The 21,642-nt window shown below is 45.0% G+C and overlaps 1 protein-coding gene across 1 annotated transcript in view; it reads left to right on the top strand.

Moving 5' to 3' along the window:
* Window positions 1–280: 280 nt before the first annotated feature.
* SCARB2 (scavenger receptor class B member 2) overlaps window positions 281–21,642 on the top strand; it is an 81,287-nt gene continuing 59,925 nt past the window's right edge. Inside the window, exon 1 of the mRNA XM_019962945.2 lies at window positions 281–637. Within this exon, the coding sequence (XP_019818504.2) occupies window positions 521–637 (117 nt within the window). The 5' untranslated portion in view covers window positions 281–520. The remainder of the gene's footprint in view (window positions 638–21,642) is intronic.

The following is a 21,642-nucleotide window of genomic DNA, read 5'->3' as shown; positions in this document are numbered from 1 at the left end:
TTCCCGCGGTAACCGCGGGGCCTGCGGCGAGAGGGCGGGGGGCGTCGCTGCGCAAGGGTCAGGGAGCCGCCGGTGCTGGGCGGCTCCCGGGACCGGCCGCGGGGCGCTCCGGCCGAATCGCGGCCGCTGCCGCGGGGCACATGACTGCGGGCTCAGCCTCCGCCCCGCCCGCTTCCCCGCGCAGCTGCCGCCTGTCGCCTCCCGGGGTTGCGGCGTGCCGGGCCGGCGAGCGTCTCCGCGCTGCGCGCTCCCTCTGCCTCGCGAGCTGCGCCAGGCGGGCGCCGCGGCGGCCGCGGCCGTAGAAACCGAAACCAAAGCGAGACTCCTACTCCCCTCCGGCCGGCCGGGTGCAAGCGGGGCCGCTCTCGCCCAGTCGCGGAGCAGGGAGCCGGGCCCCTCTGCTGGGCCGCGGGCGCCCGAGGGTCCCGGGTCTTCCGGCCGCTCCGCCGGCGCCCCTCCGTCTCTCCCTCCTTGCTTCTCATCCGGTCGCCCGCCGCCCGGCCCCGGAGCGGTGCGCGGAATGGGCAGGTGCTGCTTCTACGCGGTGGGGACGCTGTCCCTGCTGTTGCTGGTGACCAGCATCACGCTGCTGGTGGCCCGAGTCTTCCAGAAGGCCGTGGACCAGACGATCGAGAAGGTGAGGCGTGGCGGGCTGTGTGTGTGTGTGTGTGTGTGTGTGCGCGCGCGCGCGCGTCGAGCGGGATTGGGGGGACACTTGCAGCCCACCCTCCCACTGCTGAACCTTGTGCAGGGTGGATCTGCACCCCTTATAACCCTAGTCCGGAGGCTAGGGCCCTCCTTTCTTCCATGTTTTCTTGGGCTGGGTGGGTAAGAGTTAAAGAAGGCTGGAGAGGAATAATCCTGTTCCTTTTAGAGTAATAAACAAGACTGTGGGTCTAGATTTTGAAAGAAGGCTTTCACTTAAATTCTGTCATTTGTTTTCTGGGCCCTCCCCGCGCCCCAATCTCTGTTGGGCCCAAACTCATTTCCCTCCCACTTCATGAGGAAACAAACTAAATGAAAGACACCGCCACCCCGCAAGTGTGTTGGCTGCTTGCCCTGGCCTTTGAAGTGGTGTGATGTGGGGATGGGAGGCTGGTGCCTAGTCTGTTGTGTTCCTGCCTTCCTGGGCTGAGCCCCGCACTGGGTAGCCAGGCCAGGCCTCTGGGCTGGGTGACATTTCAGTTCATCAGAGCCTGTGCTGACTTAGCAGCTTGCTGCTTTGTCTCACCATGGATTTCTTGCTCTTCTCAACCCTGCTGCTGCTGCTGCTAAGTCGCAAGAGGACTGGAGTGGGGTGCCATCACCTTCTCCGCAAACAACCCTAAGCTTAGGCAAAGCTGCATTTAAATTCTTAATCTGAGCCCATCTCTTCCTCTCAGATGAGTGGGCTGGAGAGCTGGTCACTTCAGACCTCTCCATCCTATGATTTCACTCAGTGGTCATTTCTCCTGCCCTTTCACCCACATCCACCAATCCGTGTGGAAAGAGGAACCAGAGAGAGTTACTGGGGTCACTTTTTCCTTTTAAAAAAGTTATCGGAGAAGCCTTTCTTGTTAGCACCCATCACTGCCTGATTTCTCCTACTCGTTTACACTTGCTGTTGGCCAGATAATAAAAGCTGGGGCCTCCTCCAAAATTGGTCACTGTGCTCCCAATTAGCAAAATTGTTTCATTCCAGGTGGCAACAGACCTATTTTTTAAATAGAGGTTTCTAAAAGTCATCAATTACTTGAAATCTGAAGCCACTTTTAAAAAAAATGCCATGGCAAAGCATAGTTTAATTTTTAAAAGTTTTCATTGTCAAGGGGGTGACAGGACCCACTGTCTGAGCTTCTCAAAGGCCATTGTTCAAAGCATGTTCAAAGAAAAAACTAAATTGAATCTCTCCACCCTTGTCCACCTGCAAATCCATGGCTAGGTAGTTTAAGGATGTAACCTCTTTAAGGATGTAACCTCTTGCTTGGGTGTCTAGAGTTAAGCAATCCAATGATAGTCAATTGGATTTTCTTGTGTGGCTTTGAAAGGCTGTTTCAGGAGAGGTCTGTGAGATGGGTGATCTCCCCACCTTGTGCCTCAGGTATTGTCAGCCTTTGGATGCTCTGTGGGTCTACATTCATGGGCAGTGGGTAGGGAGGTGGTGGGGGTGGAGGGTAGTTGTAAGGCAGCTGGGCTGGGGCTTAAGTTTGCACTGATGTTTGGTGATTGGCTTTTAAAGGTGGTTTTCTCCATGAAGAATGGACTCTGATCTGACTGTAAATGAAAGTACAGGAGAAGTGAACTTTCAGAACTGCCTCACCCTGTTAAGGAACACTGCACCACGTGGTGTGTGAGACTCATGACAGGGCTAGGTGTGGACAGATGTGGAAATATGGTAAGGCAACCAGAGGTCACGCCTTACCATCATTACCACTCCGCTTTCCTGGGTCGCCTGTAGGCGGGTAGCATGAGATGGTGGAAAGAGTAAGGACTTCGCAGGTTGATTTGCAGGCATGAATCTGGCTCTACTGTGTACTAGCTGGGTAACCTTAGGCTAGTACTTAACCTTTCTTAATTCTAGGCTTTTCTATCTGTAAATAAGGATAACAACTATTCATGTAAATAGAAGAATTATAAGAATTACTAGAGAAAATGGGTGTACTTTTCATGGGATACAGTAGTATGTATAGTTATTTGTAGGGCTTCCCTGGTGACTCAGCAGTAAAGAATCCACCTGCAATGCGGGAGACATGGATTCAATCCCTGGGTGGACAAGATCCCCTGGAGAAAGGAATGGCAACCCACTCCAGTATTCTTGCCTAGGAAATCCCATGCACTGGAGCCTGGAGGTTGAAAGAGTCAGACATGGCTTAGCGACTAAACCACCACCAGCACCATAGTTATTTGTAAATGATAGCAGTTTTATTTTTGTTAGAAGCAAATAAAAAATACATGAGATTGGAGGTTAGACACCCTATATTCAAATCTTAGCCCTGACATTTCTAGGCTCTTGGCCTTTGGGCCAGTTACGTAACTTCTCTGAACCTCAGTTTCATTCCTGAGGGCAATGAGGATGTTAGCCATCTAGGGGGTGCATTCACCATGAAACTCACAAAGCTTACACTTTGGGTCCCGCACTTGCACGGGCGCTTCCAAGGCCCTCTACCTAATTCTGTATGCAGCGTTTGCTTTTCTTAGGGACAGCCTCCATACACTGCATGAGCTTCACACAGACCTGGGATGTGCCTGTGTGTGTGCTGTTGTGAAGCTGAGTGAGGTCACCTGTGTAAAGCACTAAGCATGGTGTCAGGCTTGGAACAGGTGCCCAAGGACAGCTTCCATCATCATTTCCATTAACGTTGTTATGGAAAATTCATTCATAACTTACTTTAATATACTTATAATACAATCTGATATTCCTAGTTCTTAATTTTTTTCCTTTGAAGATTGTCCATGTCCTGCTTTGTCTACATCAAAAAAGAGGAGAGAGAAAAAGAATGAAAATCAAATGAGTAGGTTGGGCTAATTGTGAGAAGCTTAGTAACATAATTCCTATTAGAAGACTCTGTCTCATTTGATAATTGTCTTTGAGGCCCACAACAGCCAGAGATGACTGGAGGGAGATTTTGATCTCGGCTATTGAGTAGAGTGGAAAGAACCAAGACAGTCTGGTTCCATCCTTGGCCTGTTATAGTATGCCTTACATTGAGAAAGCCCTGTAACTCTTTCTCTTTGTTGTTTAGTCACTCAGTCGTGTCTGACTATTTTGTGACCCCCATGGACTTAACCAACCAGCCTCCTCTGTCCGTGGGATTTTACAGGCAAGAATACTGGAGTGGGTTTCCATTTCTTTCTCCAGGGGATCTTCCCAACCTAGGAATCAAACCTGCATGTACTGCATTGGCAGGTAGATTGCTTACCACTGAGCCTCCAGGGAAGCCCAACGGTTTCTGTTGACTTTTCTAAATTACAGAAGAGGCAGAAGAACTTTTCCCTTCTTGGCTGCTCACACCCACATCCTGGAGCATGGGCCAGGCCCTCTTTGTTGAGCATTTTGATCTCCCTGAAGACAGAGCTTTGCAGGGACCCAGCAATCTCTTTTTCTGTTTAGAACCTGGAAGGGCAGGGTTTTATGTTACATTTCATCCTGGCAACTAGGGCAGTGCCTGGTACTGGTGGTGGGTAAGCTAACTGCCTGCTGCCTCACTTCTAATTGTTTTAGTTGAAAGAACAGTGTCCTAAGAATCAGCAAAGCTTGGTGAAAACCCCTTTTTCAGTCACTAACAAATACTTGGATTAAATTGGACAAGCCAAGTAGCAAATTATTGAACCCCTCAAAACCTCAGGTTCCTCATCTTGAAAATGGGGGTCATAAGAATACCTACCTTTGAGTTGTTGCAAGAATGAAATAAAAGGATTGATGTAAAGCATATAGTACAGTCCTTTCCTGGTACCTGAATTTGTTATCGTTATTTGTATTGGCAACATATTTGCACAGCCGACAATAAACATTTATTGTTTCCAGCTGTTCTTTTCACAGACAGGAACTAAAGAGTAGATAAAGGTCCTTCTAGCTCCAAAATCCTGAGATTCTATGACACAGGTACGTGACCTGTGCTTGAGAGCAACTCTGCAGCACAGGATATTAAATTTGCCTTTCGGCTTGCTGAAAGTTTGAATATCTCCCAGAAATGAGGGCACAAGCTGGCCAAGGGCAAAGTTGGCTAATAAGAGGTGGGCTGGCAGGGGAATCAGCGAGAGGGCAAGAGACTGTTGACACTTTGCTACCAAGGAAGGACGGCAGCATGAGGGCTCACGGATGAGACGAACATGACAGAGTCACCTACCCTTCACTGGAAACCTGAGGCCCTGGGCAAATACCAGCTGGCCTGCGCAGGGAGTGAGAGCAGCCTTGGAGCTCGAAGAGATAAGATATAATCCCTGACAGTTTAAGCAAATAACACTGATTGGTGAAGCTATGTGATATTTTTAGAGTCCAATGAGTAAAACATCTTCATTTTTGTTTATATAAAGACAGTCAACTATATATAATCTTCAAGGGCTCTTTCTTGCCTAGCAACCCCATTTCCTGATTTGCTTCTCTTCAGGGTTATAAAGACATAGAATCCTAGAGTAGGCATCGCTTAATCTGTTATTTTCTAGTCAAGGAAACTGAGACTGTAAATTCAAATATGGATAGTGGTGGGTATCAAATTAGGAGCTTCCAGGAGGCGCTAGTGGTAAAGAATCTGCCTGCAATGAAGTAATCTAAGAGATACAGTTTCGCTCCCTGGGTCAGGATGATCCCCTGGAGGACAGCATGGCAGCCCATTCCAGTATTTGCCAGGAGAATCCCATGGACCGAGGAGCCTGGTGGGCTGTACCCTAGAGTCACAAAGAATTGGACATCACTGAAGCGACTTAGAACGCATGCACATATTAGGGTATTGAATTACCTTTACGCCTATATGACCCTGGAAACGTAGAGAAGTGACTTATCAAAGACCACATGATGAAGTTAGGTGCACACACTGGGTCTTCTAGTTCACTTTTCCCATCCTGAAGGTGATCATACATCCCATTGCCTGTGACAGTTCTGGCTTATTTACACCTGTTATCCTAGAGCAATTACTAGCACCTTCTTCCCTTTCAAAAGATTCGTGGTGACCGTAAATTCTACCCTCACACATCACATTGTCCTCCACTTCCTGGCATTAAAGAGGAGCAGTGCTCTCGGAGGAAATGAGGCACCCTTACGCTAGCTCAAGAAAGAGGATTTTTTTTTTTTTCTCTAAGATTGGAAGAGGAAGCTGGTAGAAATCAAAGGGTGAGAACCACAGCACAGTAAGGCCTCCTGCAAATCCAGTAGAAACTGGACGGTCAGCAGGATCCAGGCCCAGTGTGTCTCTCTCCTTTTCCTCTGCCTTCCCCACCAGCTTCCTCTGTGTCCTCGGGCCCAGGCTGGTTCCTCATCTGGGGCTTCCCTAGCCCTGACCTTCTGTGATGCTCCAGCTGCTGAGCCTCCCATGAACACGCTTCATCTCTCAGTTTCTTCCTTCCAAATTCGTGACAAAGTCATGTGATTGGCCCACCACCAGCAGAAACCATAGCTCTATAAACAGAGGCCATATCCTTGCCGGAGTCTTTAACTCCTCAACAAAATCATCCAACTTCTCCCTGGCTTTTGGTAATGTGATCTGGTGATATCAAAATCTTATGATGTTTCTTTCAGCATCTTACTAATTCCTGGTGACTGTGGGCGTATGCAGTACTAAAGGTTAAGACAAGGGAGTAAGTCAGCAGTTCTTGGTGTTTTTCCTGGACTCTAGGGAACCACATCAGAATCACTTATGGAAAAAACCCAGACCCCATCAGCCATCCTGAATCAGAGTCCTTGGGACTAGCACCCAGGTCAAAACCGAGACTGGTTCTGTTAACCTATGTCTTCACTCCTTGAGGTGGCAATTCTTTTTTTCTTTGTGTTTTATTGTTTAAAAAGAAATTATTTACTTATTTTTGGCTGCACTGGGTCTTCGTTGCTATGTGTGGGCTTTCTCTAGTTGTGGTGTGTGGGAGGCTCCTCTTCATTGTGTGGTGTGCAGGCTTCTCATTATAGTGTCTTCTCTTATTGCGGAGCACGGGCTCTAGAGCACGCGGGCTTGATAGTTATGGCACATGGGTTTAGTTGGTCCACAGCGTGTGGAATCCTCCTGGACCAGGGATGGAACCCGTGTCTCCTGCGTTACAAGGCAGGTTCTTAACCACTGGACCCCCAGGGACATCCCTGTATTTTATTCTTTATTTTTGCCTGTTTTTCTGGTAAAGAGATATATATGCCATTGTAAAAAGTCAGAGACAACAAAGAAAAACAAGAGAAACAGAAACCACTGTTAAATATACTGTTGATTAATCCACATTTTTTCTTTGTGCATTATAGTAGCACATAGACTTTACAGAAATGGGGTGCTTCTGTTCCCACCCTGTATTTATTTTTAATTCCAACTGGTATAACTAGCATACAAAAGAGTTGATAATTCTAGTTGGGGCTATTATTCTTAGTAATTACTACTATTCTGCAGGTTTACATCAAAGAAAATATCTTTTGGGAGGGAGGGGAAGGTCTTTGCTTATGAGAACTGTTTTTTGCTTTCTTGTTTCACTGTCAAGCCACAATGAAGGGGCCATCTGTTCTGCCAGACACTTGCTTGTTTCCCAGGGAAGAATCAGCAGGTGGGATTATAAAATCATTAATGAAAACACATGATATTGGCCAAGTGACTAGGCATTTATGGTCTATATCATCAAGATACTTAGTCTATATCCATGATATATTACATGAAGCAACCATTTTTTATCAAAGCTGGTAGCTAGTCAAAAGCAACTGAGAAAAATAAAGGCTACTTTCAGTGTTTGCTCTCTATATCCAAAAGCACTTTTAGGTATATTCTTTGGCAGTCATCCATTTATTTAGGAAATATTTGCTGAGTATGAATCATTGGTGAGGCAGTGTGCTGAGACCTATGGGTACGATAGTAAATGAGACAGAGTCTCTACCCTTATGGAATTTATAATCTAATTCAGAAATCTGGGACTCAGATGCCTTTGTTTTCTTAAGGATTATTGAAGACACCAAAGAATTATGTTTCTATTGGTTACATCTATAAATATTTATAATATTAGAAATTAAAACTGATACATTTTTAAAACACAAGTATGTGCATGCTAAGTCACTTTGGTTGTATCCAACTCTGTGACCCCATGGACTGTAGCCCACCAGGCTCCTCTGTCCATGGGATTCTCCAGGCGAGAACACTGGAGTGGGATGTCATGCCCTCCTCCAGGGGATCTTCCTGACCCAGGGCTCGAACCCCCATCTCTTTCATCTCCTGCATTGACAGGTGGGTTCTTTACCACTAGCGCCACCTGGGAAGCTAAAATACAAGTATACATGAGCACGTATTTCATTAGCTGTCAGAGCAATGACATCATTACAACCTGTGTAACCTTTAGAAAGTTCCACTATACGCTCATGAAAAAATGAGAGTGAAAAAGGCAGATAGTTAATGTTATTACAGAAATAGTTTTGACCATGAGGAATCCCCTGAGAGGGTCTTGGGGCCCCTCAGGGGACCTCAGACCACCCTTTGAGAACTACTGATCTGGTTTTCCTTTAAATTTGTTGACTTTTAGAATTTTTAAAATGACATAACATACTTGCTTTATTTCTGTAAGGCTACTTTGGGAACTATGTTTTTAATGTTTTCAGACCACCAGGGTCTTGTTTACTTTGTTATATATTTATATGTTTGTTTGGTGTCCTCATGAGTCCAGCATGAAGAACAGTGGGTTTGGGCCATCAGTGAATCAGGTTCAGGGAATCTCCTGTCTTTTCCTGTGTGTTAATCAAACCAGACCAGAACATTAGTAGCTCCATAATTGAATTCTTCAATAATTCCCCTCTAGCCTCAGCCCTGCTAAAGATTCTCTATCCACAGGACATAATTCAGTATTTAAAGCTAGCCTCAAAGTTCTCTTTGAAGGTAGGGATCCGGCCATATGTAGCTTTGTATCATCTTCTCAACCTGTTAAATGAATGTCATACAAAATAGTTATTAAACATCATGTGGATGAATGGAGAGATGAGAACTTAACATCTTCAGGATGATTTTGGTTATATATTGTTATTCTGCTACACATTTTTGTTCCAGTGGTCACGTTTGCCACACTAATAGTTTATACCTTTAAAATCTGGAAATTTCGCTGAATAATCCAGCTTTCCAGGTTCTCTGGGAACATGTGACCGTTTGGGTTTTTTTTTGTTGTTTGTTTTGATTAATTTTTATTGGAGTGTAGTTGCTTTTGTGGGATTCCCTGGTGGCTCAGCAATAAAGAATCTGCCTGCAATGCAGGAGATAGAAGTTTGATCCCTGAGTCAGAAAGATCCCCTGGAGAAGGAAATGGCAACCACTCCAGTATTCTTGCCTGGAAAATCCCATGGACAGAGGAGCCTGGAGGGCTACAGTCCATGGGTCACAGACAGTCACACACGACTTAGTGACTAAACAACAGCAAACATAGCTGCTTTACAATGTTGAGCTAGTTTCTACTGTGCAGCAAAGTGAATCCACTGTACATACACATCTATCCCCTCATTTTTGGATTTCCCGAATGTGGCTCTTTTGCAGTACTGGCCCCATCACAGTCTGGGTGACAGCAGCTGGGGCAGAATGGAGGCTGCCCTTTGGACAGGACCTCCGTCCCTGTCCCCACCGCCGTCACACGTCCGACCCCAGGGTCCAGGGAAGGTGCCCTTTGTCATGGGGTTTGCTCTGCTGTCTTTCATAGAGTGGAGAAATATCTGTTTGTATCTGATGCTCTTTACCACGAGAAGGAAGATGAAAAGATAGCCTGAAGAGGTCATTCGTTGTTCAGCTACTCAGTTGTATCTGACTCTTTGTGATCCCATGGACTGCAGCACACCAGACTTCCCTGTCCTTCACCATTTCCTGGAGTTTACTCAAACTCATGTCCATTTAGTCAGTGATGCTATCCAACCAGCTCATCCTCTGTCACCCCCTTCCCCTCCTGCCTTCAATCTTCCCCAGCATCAGGGTCTTTTCTAATAAGTCAGCTCTTTGCAGCAGGTGGCCAAAGTATTGGAGCTTCCGCTTCAGCATCAGTCCTTCCAATAAATATTCAGGGTTGATTCTTTTAGTATTGAAGAATCTAACATGCATTTAACAAAAATGGGAGAGGGCATATTTCTGTGGAGAACTGAATTAATGCTAGGGTTTGGCATGCAAACATGCACAGACCTGTACCTGCTTCATTCCTTGACCTTCCCCATGTGGCTTCTTTAGCTTCAGAATTTTACATTCTTTCTAAAGAAAGCAAGACAGAATACCTTGCTTCCTGGTTACAGGAATGTCATCATTACTCTTGCAAGTCCCATTTTAAGGCTATTGCTTCTAATATGATTCTTCTGATAATCCACAGTAATGGAAGGAATAGGAGATGTAGATATAAACAGGTGAGGGAAACATCCCGTATTTCATCTTTGAGAGATATAGTCACAACCAAACAGGTTGTAAAATAATAAGACTGGCTCTACAAGTTATACAGAGAACCTGGCATTATTGCCATGGCCACACTTCTTATTTATTCACATCTTAAAATCCTGTTTTTCATCCACTCATTCAACTGTTCCTACATCTCCCCACCCCCATCCCCTGCCAGCATCCACATATATCTCCCCACTCTTCACCTGGTCCTTTTGATTAAGTTTCTATCTGGTGGCTGATTTTTCTCCCTTTAGGCTGGCAGTTCTCGACCTTGGGTTCACATTTGAAATTACCTGGAAGTATTTAGAAAGTATTCTACTGGGAGTTTTGTAGCAGGAGCTTTTTCACAATAACTGTTCTACCCTCTTGTCCTCATTGTGACTTATAGACACAGCAGCAGCTGACACATAAACTGACATTGGAGCCTCAACTGTCAGATCTCATTAGCTGAAATTATTGGATTTGCAATTAAAGCAAAATGAGTTTAAACAATGACATAAAAGAAAAAAAAAAGAAAACCAGTGCTTTTGTTCCTAAAATAAGGTCAGAGAATAAGGGTAAAATGTTAATGGCAGCCTATTTCTTTTACCTCAATAGAGTATTTAGAAAGGTAAATAGTACAAAGTATTTACATTACTCCAAGAATCAGCACTGGGTTTGCTTGATTTCAGGGAGAAATTTTTAAAATAATGCCAACCAACTGGTGTTTTGATATTTGGTGGATTTTATTAATGTGGAATCCAATGAGAATCTTCCACACACTATTAGATCAGGTTTTCTCAAAGTTGGTCTGCATTATCTCTGGGTAAATTTAGACTCTGTAGATGGCAATGTGGATGCTGAGTTTGTGTTTAATTATTAAGTAGCACTTTGTTGAACTAAAAGTACAAGCAGCAGTGCTCTTGAGGCCTGAAAGTTTCTGAAAATATTAACTTACTTGCATTAAAGCCCAATGCAGTTCCATAAAGGCTTATTCTTATCATTTCCATGTGGCTTTTATCGGGACAGCTGGTCCCTCAGCCATCCTTCTGCTGCTTTCCCGAAAGATCTCCATCAGGCTGCTGTGGATGTGTTGCGTCTTGTGGCTGTACCAAGTCATGGGCTTCCCTGGTGGCTCAGACAGTAAATAATCTGCCTGCAATGCAGGGGACCCAGGTTCAATCCCTGGGTTGGGAAGATTGCCTGGAGAAGGAAATGGCAACCCACTCCAGTATTCTTGCTTGGAGAATTCCATGGACAGAGGAGCCTGGCGGGCTACAGTCCATGGAGTCACAAAGAGTCAGACATGACTGAGCAACACCTCTCAGCAGAAGCAGCTAATCCAGTCGTACCTGGGAGAAGGTGGAACACTCCATGTTGCTCGTTCTTAAAGGGCCTGTTGGGAAGGCAGGTGATGGGCTGAGTCAGGTCCCATGGACTGACGTCTTGGGCTGCATCAGGACCTCAGAGTTTATCCTGTTAGCAGTGGGGAGAGTGTCTGGCCTGATAGGCACTTTTTATGGAACTCTCTGGAAGCTGATATAGATAATACCTTTGAAAGGGGCAAAGCTGGAGAAAAGGGTACCAGTTGGGAGACTACCTAAAACTGAACCGTATCGCCGCAGTCCTTGCCAGTAATGAGATGAAAGTGAGAGTGTTAGTCGCTCCATCATGTCCAACTCTTTGCAACCCAATGGACTGTAGCCCGCCAGGCTCCTGTGTCCATGAAATTCCTCCAGGCCAGAATACTGGAGTGGGTTGCCATTTGCTTCTCCACGGAAACTGCCTGACCCAGGGATCGAACCCAGGTCTCCTGCATTACAGGCAGATTCTTTACTGTCTGAGCCACGAGGGAAGCCCAGTGATGAGATAGGGACAGGAAAAGAAATGGAGAAGAGGACGAGGTAGAACTCCTCTCATCAGTAGGACAGAGTGACTTGGGGAGAAATTATGAGCCCCTTTTTTGGTCACGTTGATGTTGAGCAGCCTGCAAGGTATCCAGATGGGAATTTTAGGATGAAAGTGTAGGTCCCTCAGTCATGTCCAGCTCTTTGTGACCCCATGGACTTAGCCTGCCAGGCTCCTCTGTCCGTGGCATTTTCCAGGCAAGAATACTGGAGTGGGTTGCCATGCCCTCCTCCAGGGGATCTTCCCAACTCAGGGATCAAATCCAGGTCTCCTGCATTGCAGGCAGATTCTTGACTGTCTGAGCCATCAGGGAAGCCCATGGATCCAAACAATTGATATTATCCCGATAATTTCAGGCATAGCCCTCCTTTGGGCCTTGCACATGAAGGTTCACTGTTACGCGCATGTCAGTGTTACGTCCTTAGCTGAATGTCTTCTTGAAACAGGGCTTATGCTTGCTGGGCACAGAGAAAGCTCTCAGTATATACATATTGGCAAATTAACCGAAAGGTTTTTCAGTCCACATGATTGACCTGGCTTTGACGTGGCAGATTGACCACATAACTCAATCATATTTACAATATTTCTCTTTTTTGAATACTTATTTATGTATTTTCTTGTTGGCTGCTGTGGGTTTTTGTTGCTGCATGCTGGCATTCTCTAGGTGCTGTGAGTGGGGCTACTCTCTAGTTGCGGTGTGTAGGCTTCCCACTGTAGCGGCTTCTCTTGTTGCAGAACACGGGCTCGTGGGCTCGTGGGCTCAGTAGTTGTGGTGCACAGGCTTAGTTGCTCTGAGGCATCTTAATTCCCAGACCAGGGATAAAACCCATGTCCCCTGCATTGGCAAGTGGATTCTTTTTTTTTTTTTAATTTAAATTTATTTTAATTGGAGGCTAATTACTTTACAATATTGTCTTGGTTTTGCCATACATCAACATGAATCTGCCACAGGTGTACATGTGTTCCCCATCCTGAACCCCACTCCCACCTCCCTCCCTGTACCATCCCTCTGGGTCATCCCAGTGCACCAGCCCCAAGCATTCTGTATCCTGCATCGAACCTGGACTGGTGATTTGTTTCTTATAGGATATTATACATGTTTCAATGGCAATTGGATTCTTAACCACTGGCCCACCAGGGAAGTCCCTCCAGTATTTCTTCTGAGGGTAGTATTACCACATTACACCTGGAAAAATTCATCATGCTCTGCACTATCCAAAGTCACATGGTAAAATTGATTTGGGACCTTATGCTGATTTTTAATTTAGCATAAGTGGAAGACTCTGCTGGTTGCAGGGTTATCTCGTGGCCCAGGGAGGTCTTGGAGCCCAAGTGATGGTTTCTCCATAGTTTCATGGTCTTTCTGGGGTAGGTTGCCAGATAAAATTCAGGATGCCTAGTTAAATTTGAATTTCAGATAAACTTCAAATAATATTTTAGTGAGTATGTCTATGCAATGTTTTGATTCTCTTCAGTTTCAGTTGTTAGCATCCTGCTGTGCTGACTTCATCTTTCTCTTATATATTCTTTCTTGAATTTTTTGAATGCAAGTTGCAGGTATTACAACACTTTGCCCCTGAATCCTTCAGCATTGCATCCTAAGAATTAAAGCATTTTTGACATAGCCTGTGCAATATTTTGGGCTTTCCAGGTGGCACTAGTGGTAAAGAACCCGCCTGCCAAAGAAGGAACCATAAGAGATGTGGATTCTATCCATGGGTCAGGATGATGCCCTGGAGGAAGGCATGGCAGCCCACTCCAGTATTCCTGCCTGGGATATCCCGTGGACAGAGGAGCCTGGCAGGTTACAATCCATAGTGTTGCACAGAGTTGGACACAACTGAAGCTTGGCACGCATGCATGCAATATTTGGGATATCCTTGGACATCCTGTGTTTTTATTCACTAAATCTGGAAGCTGCACTCTGGAAGTGTGATGGGGTAGCAGCTCCTAGAGTGGTCAAGCATGGACTTTGCAAACCCACAGACCTAGACTTGGTGGGATTTGACTTGACTCAACTGGCTCTGTGAGTCTGGGAAAGCTGGTACTCCCATTTCCTTACCCGCAAAATGGGACTTCTTACCTTGTGGGGCCAATGGAAGGCTTAAAGTGTCCATAATGCTCAGCAGAGCACCTGCCTCCTGGAGACTTTGAGTCAGTAGCAGCCTGGTAGTAATGATAATTGTCCTTCTCTGAATTGAACATCAGGGAAGGAGATAAAAATAAAGAAGCAACTGTTTTAGAAACGTTGGCAGCTGTATTTATAAACTGCCTTCTGTTCTCTCATTCCTCCTCTCTACTTAGTGTGTACACGCACACACCCCACACCATCTACTCTGGGATTTACGTGTACACTAGGTTCCTTGAGGGCCATTGTGAGTGGGGAGATCGGGCGCCAAGGGATGCATTAAAGGTGCAGGAGGGAATTCCTTGGAGGTCCAGTGGTTAGGACTCTCCACTTTCACTGCTGAGGGCATGGCCAAAAAAAAAAAAAATGTACAGGAAAAACCGGTACTCTTAAGAGCAAAATTTGAGTGGATTCAAAGTCAAAGATGGTGTGAGGCTTGTAAGGATGTTGACTCAGCTAGGAGTGACCGGGGGTAGGGGTGCAGGCCTGCAGTGAGGAGAAGGCCCGATTGTAACAGCACCTGCTGTCCATGTGGCTCTGGCAAGCTGTCAGCATTGGTGTTTTTGTTGTTGTTGTTAGGTTTTTATTTGGTTTGCTTAGCTTAGGACTCCAGTCGACCAGATGTTTATTTCCGTCCTGAAACTTTGTCCTCAACTTGAAACTTGGAGAAGTAAGTTCAAGTCAGATTGTCATGAGAACAGCCAGTTTTACCCTCCCTTCTGGGAACGATTTTGCCTTTCTTCTTTCTGCGAACTCTTCCTCTTGTCTTCGGACTGTTTTTTGTTTTTTTTTTTTACTGAAACTGGATACAAACCAGACAAGATAAACTCAGGCCGTTTACCATCTGTTCACTCACACTGACTGGCTCTTTGGGGATGGATAATTCTGAGATGATTTTCTTTAATAAATAAATGAGGCTGCAAATCCTTTCTTCGTTTTCTATTGAAGTGTAGTTGATTTATAGTATTGTGTTAGTTTCAGGTGTACAGCAGTGATTCAGTATGTGTGTATATACATATACATATTCTTTTTTCAGTTCTTTTCCATTATAGCTTATTACAAAATATTGCATATAGTTCCTGTGCTATGCAGTTAGTCCTCCTTGTTTATGTTTTTTATATAGACAAGCGTACATCTGTTAATCCCATACTTCCAGTTTATCCCTCTCCATTCCCGCCCCGCTCTTTGCTAACCATAAATTTCTATTTCTATGCGTCTGCTTCTGTTTTGTAAATAAGTTCATTTGTATTGCTTTTTATATTCCATGTGTAAGTGAAATCATATAGTGTTTATCTTTCCCTGACTTAACTCCGCTTAGTGTGATAATCTCTAGGTCTGTCCACGTTGCTGCAGCAAGTCCTTTCTCACTCTGAAATAAGCGAGCATCCATATCTTGTCAGAAAAAGCTGGCCAGGAATACAGAGTGTTACATCAACTATCCTGACAATAGTAGGAGGAGCAATACTGCAAAGCCCAGTGTGGGGGATGGAGGCCCTTGGCCCTGGTGAGGGAGAGCTGACCACAGCTGATGAGGCATCAGCCTCGCCTTTGTTTTGCAAGGACAGAGGCAAAGCTAGATGAAACTGTCCTCTGTATCCACTTCTGCCTTCCCTTGGCGGTCTAATTAATATATTTTATAGAATTGAGTTCCTTAGATTTTTTCACTTTAAAAAAATATGTATAAGGGAACAGTTATTTTTTCTGCTTATGCAGTAGTTTATTTTTGTTGTAAAAAAAAAAAAAATCCAAACAGTGCAGAGAAACATCACAGAGACTGGAAGACCCCGCCTAACCCTGTGCTGTAGAGATGAATGCTATTAGACATCTAGTGAAGGCTTGATGATTTTGAAGATAGCTAAAGAATTGAAATTGTAACAATATCTATACAGCACCCCCCTAATGTTTTCATGTTTGCATTTTATCTGCTGGTTTTGTCCACATTTATACATATTTTGCATTGTCTGCTTTTACCAGTTAGCATACATCATGAGCATGTTTCTTATTTCTATGTAGTGGTTTTTATAATCCTAATGATTGCTTTCTAGTCTGTGAATTATTATAATTTACAAAGTCATTCTTGTCCTGTTCAACATTTTAGTTTCCAATTTTATGCTAATTCCTTATTTCAACTTTAACTGAATCTTATGTAGGATATTTTATGAAGATAGTGACTAAAAACTTTTTTCTTTTCTCTTTTGTTTAACATTTGTTCGGTTGTCTATATTTGAGGAGACTCATGGAAGTGACACGATTCCTTTCTTTCTGCAGACAAAACCTGGAACCCTCTCATCTGCAATCTGAAGATGGTGATAGTCAACATCACAGTCACCATTTATTGAGTACTTTGAGTGTGACTGGAGATAAGCACTCTGCTTAAGCCTCATTTAATCCTTATAACAATCTTAGCCAAGCCCTCCTTCCCACGTGTGCCAGTGTTAGTTCAGTTGCTCGGTCATGTCCAACCCTTTGCAACCCCATGGACTGCAGCACACCAGGCTTCCCTGTCCATCACCAACTCCCGGAGCTTGCTCAAACTCATGTCCATCAAGTCGGTGATGCCATCCAACCATCTCATCCTCTGTCACCCACTTCTTCTCCTGCCTTCAATCTTTCCCAGCATCAGGGTCTTTTCAAATGAGTCAGTTCTTTGCATCAGGTGGCCAAAGTATTGGAGCTTCAGCTTCAGCATCAGTCCTTCCAATGAATATTCAGGACTGATTTCCTTTAGGATTGACTGGTTTGATCTCCTTGCAGTCCAAGGGACTCTCAAGAGTCTTCTCCAATACCATAGTTCAAAACCATCAATTCTTCAGTGCTCAGCTTTCTTTATGGTCCAACTCTCACATCTATACATGACCACTGGAAAAACCATGGCTTTGACTAGATGGACCTTTGTCGGCAAAGCAATGTCTCTGCTTTTTAATATGCTGTCTAGGCTGCTCATAGCTTTCCTTCCAAGGAGTAAGCGTCTTTTAATTTCATGGCTGCAGTCACCATCTGCGGTGATTTTGGAGCCCCCCAAAATAAAGTCTGTCACTGTGTCCATTGTTTCCCCATCTATTTGCCGTCAAGTGCCAGTGTAAGCTTCCAAAATACCTCTCGCCTGTGTCAATGCAAGATAGGCAGCCTGGCACAATAGTTAGGAGTGTCAGATAAAAAACAAATCTGACTTTGATAAGGAGAGGCTGTTTAGAAGGATTATTGTAAAGGAGAAAGGACCTGGTGGTAGGGGGAGAGGATCTTGCATTTGGGAGTACATCTGACTGTATGATCTTCAGGGCCCTGAGAGTTAACCAGAAGGCTTTTCCTTTTATGAGGCATTCTTGCGACTGGAAAGGAGAGAAACCTGAAGTTTGATTAACAAGCATTCTTTTTACCCAGCTTTATTGAGGCCTGTGCATGTGCGTGCTCAGTTGTGTCTGACTCTTTGCGATCCCATGGATTATAGCCCACCAGGCTCCTCTGTCCATAGGATTTTCCAGGCAAGAACACTGCAGTGGGTTGCCATTCCCTTCTCCAGGGGATCTTCATGACCCAGGGATCAAACCCAGGCCTCTGGCATTTGCAGGCAGATTCTTTACCACTGAGCCACCAGGAAAGCCCCAAGTGTACAGCACAGTGTTATTAACTGTAGTCACCATGCAGGCATTTGGCTACCACTGATCAGTGGGGTCAGGCTGTCCAGCTAATTGATTATGAGGCAAAAAATGGGAATCTGGAGGGTCAGCGTCTGGCCTTGTCTTAGGTAAACAAGAGAGACATCTGTGATTCTAAGTCATACAGGGAAGGGTGTTTCTTTGAAGCCAGCTATTTCCCAGAACACAGAAGCAAGGATTCTAGAACGATTGCTGTTTTCCAGGAGTACAAGGCTCTGGTAAAATTCAGCATTGCCAGGAGCACAGGTTTGCAGTGAGTCCTGGCCTGGGAGGCAGGCTGCACCCTCTACCAGTACAGTAGATGTCATGCATTCACCTAACCTCTTTGAGCTTTGGTTTCCTGAGATGTAAAACAGGGAAGATGATTTTCCTTTTGAAGACTACTAAGAGGATTGTTGTTGTTCAGTCACTAAGTCGTGTCCCCATGGGCTTTGTGACCCCATGGGCTACAACACACCAGGCTTCCCTGTCCCTCACTATCTCCCTGAGTTTGCTTAAACTCGACCCATTGAGTTGATAATGCCATCCAACCATCTCCTCCTCTGTCACCCCCTTCTCCTCCTTGCCTTCAATCTTTCCCAGAGTCTTTCCCAGTGAGTTGGCTCTTCACATCAGGTGGCCAAAGTATCGGAGCTTCAGCTTCAACATCAGTCCTTCTAATGAATATTCAGGGTTGATTTCCTTCAGGATTGACTGGTTTGATCTCCTTGCTGTCCAAGGGACTCTCAAGAGTCTTCTCCACCACTTCCATTAAGAGGATTGGATGAGATAAAGTGACAACACAACCCTTGGCTCTTGATAGTATTCTGCAGCTCAGAAACCTTCCATACTCCTTCCTTATACATCAGATAAAATCTAGACTTCTGTGACCCCAACGTACCTCTCTGAATGACTCTCCCTGCTCCCTATAAAACCCACGCCCAGTCAGACCTAATACCATCACTCCTCTGGATCTTTTACTGTCTCATTCTCCATATCCACTCTTTCTGATTAAATGGAGGGCTCCAGGAGAGATGGACATAGATCAAGCACCGAGGAAGGGCTCACTCTGCCAGCCAGACAGGATAGTGGAATCAACCCCAGCTGTCCAGAAGGCATCCACCCCCCATGAACTTCTCTGCTTGCCAAATTTTTATTCCTTCTTCCTGGCTCACATTAAGCCCTACCCTTCTCCGTCTCAGTTTGTAGAATTCATTGTCTGAACACTACAGAGACCACTGTTTGGTGTGCTCATTGGCCATTTATTACCTGCTACTTTACATTGTTAATTATCTTGCATGTGTATATCACCATCACCCAAATAGAAGGTAAACTCCTGGAACACAGAAACCAGGGATCTGGTTGCTAGGGATCCCCAACCTGCAACGCCTGGCACACACACATACTGTGTTTGGATGCATTGAATGCATAGTTCTATACTTTGCAAGAAAACCATGGTTATAGCATTGCTTTTAATAATTGTTCTGAAAAGAGATCACAGAGGGACACAGGTTTTTTTTGCCCACCCACAAAAGGAACTGGCTGCGTTTAGCTCTTTGTGTGTGTGTGCTAAGTCACTTCAGTCTTGTCCGACTCTTTGTGAGTCTATGAACTGTAGTCCACCAGGCTCCTCTGTTGATGGGATTCTCCAGGCAAGAATATTGGAGTGGGTTGCCGTGCCCTCCTCCAGAGGATCTTCCCGACCCAGGAATTGAACTTATATCTTATATCTCCTGCCTTGGCAGGCAGGTTCTTTACCACTAATGCAACCTGGGAAGCCCCTTAGCTCTTTAGGGTGCTGAAGAAAGTGAAAGTGAAGTTGCTCAGTTGTGTCCGACTTTTTGTGACCCCATGGACTGTAGCCTAGCAGGCTCCTCCATCCATGGAATTTTCCAGGCAAGAGTACTGGAGTGGGTTGCCATTTCCTTCTCCAGGGAATCTCCCCAACCTAGGGATCGAACCTGGGTCTCCCACATTGCAGGTAGACGCTTTACCGTCTGAGCCACGTAGGGTGCTGGATTACCAATAAGATACAGAAACTAATAGGTGCTCGATCTGTGTGTTTCTGATTCTAATGTATCTGTCTGAATTGCTTTCTCGTATCTGAATGTGGTGGCTTCTCATATCTGCCCTGGTGGCTCAGATGATAAAAGCGTCTGCCTACAATGCAGGAGACCAGGGTTCGATCCCTGGGTCGGGAAGATCCCCTGGAGAAGGAAATGGCAACCCACTCTAGTACTCTTGCCTGAAAAATCCTATGGATGGAGAAGCCTGGTAGGCTACAGTCCATGGAGTCACAAAGGGTTGGACATGACTGAGTGACTTCACTTTCTTTCTTTCTTTTCTGAATGTGGCTGAAATGGCAGGGGACAAGCGCTTCCTCTGGGTACCCTTTAAGGGCTCCTTGGACTTGTAGCTGTCGAGCTGCTGTCACAGGAGCTTGACTGTGGCTTTGGCTGTGACTGTTCATGCCTCTCTTCTGCTCTCTGGTTGCCCCACATCATGGTCTTCTCTCCCAGCATCTTATAAGCAAAGCTGATGGAAAATATAGTTTTCTTCTACTATGTTTTGTTGACTGAACCAATATTTCTCCAAAACCTGCATTGTCCTGGAGGAGTGGTGAGGATTAAAAAAAAAAACAAAACCCTATTCTTTTTCTGTAGGTCAGCACCAACAGGTAACCTAATATGTTCCAGTATTGAGTAGCTGCACTTCTCGTTTTTGGCTGCTAATATCACCTGCGTCATGTTGCTTCTGATTAACCTCAGTTTTTTAGAAGATGTTTTCCATCCTGAGCACTTTTTTCCCTAAGAAATTCCTATATAATGTGTTATGAGATTCAAAAAAAATGGATGACCCATCTAGTTAAGGGGGATTGCCAAGGACTTCACAAAGGAGGAGAAATTATTGCCCTGCATTTTTCTGGAAATTTCTGGATAAGAAAAAGAGGTTTTTATTTGAATGGAAGCAGATAACTTGAAAGGTATCTATGGGAGACACACCACAGGATGCCAAGTTTTTAGTAGTCCAGGCCTCCAATTCAAAATCCTCTAGGAGACAATTATTATTTCCGTGTTACACTTTTCATAGTTAACATATCAGTTTTAGGTAGGTTTTGTTCAGTGTTAACTGAGCTGTTTCTAGGGGCTGTGTGTGCACTTTATACCAGAGAAACTCTGGTATATCTCTATTGCATAGAGTTACTGTATAGAGCCTGGCTCTGACACGAAGAGACACAGACCCTTCCTTGTCCTTCCATGGCCTCTGGGTTCTATCTGGTCAGCCTCTGTCAGCTGTTATCCCCTCTCTCTCTCTGTCTTTCTGGGCCTGACTCTCTCCCTTGCTCCTCTCAGATAGCTAAGACTCCCATTTAGAAGATAAGATAAAACACCACAAAGCTCTTAAAAAAAAAACCTGCCTAAAATGATCAATTAGGCTGCTCTATGGCTGGGGTGGGGAGAGATTAATGTATGTGTGGCAGGGGTGGGGGGAAGGGAAGGGGGGTGTTTCCCCAACAAGTGAGTCTGAGCTGGATCCCAAGCTTGGAAGGAAAGGGTTTTTGTGGTTTCTCTTTAAATTTTTCCATCTCACCAATCTGACCTCAAATTGGTAAATCAGTACTGATAGTAAAGGCCAAGAATATTTCACTAATGTGCTGTTTGGATAAAAATCAGATGATTAGATGTTCCAGCTGGCACCAAACCACAAGGAGCCCCCAGTCCTGTGACCTGGCCGACTCATGGATAGGAATTGATTTCCAGCCCTCCAGACGACTGTGCTTGTTCTGACAAGCTTGGGTTTTCTGCATGCATTTTATTTCAGCACCACTTTGTTTTTCGCTGCAGAGTCTTGAGATATTTTCCACTGAATACTAGAGTCATATCATTAAGTTCCCTTACAGCTCCGCTTCTGTTAAATTGGAGGCCTGGACTACTAAAACCTTGGCATCCTG

Source organism: Bos indicus, chromosome 6 (assembly GCF_029378745.1).
Source record: "Bos indicus isolate NIAB-ARS_2022 breed Sahiwal x Tharparkar chromosome 6, NIAB-ARS_B.indTharparkar_mat_pri_1.0, whole genome shotgun sequence".
Lineage (NCBI taxonomy): Eukaryota > Metazoa > Chordata > Mammalia > Artiodactyla > Bovidae > Bos > Bos indicus.
Note: the sequence above shows the minus strand (reverse complement) of the source record. Positions and strands in the feature narration are given on the sequence as shown.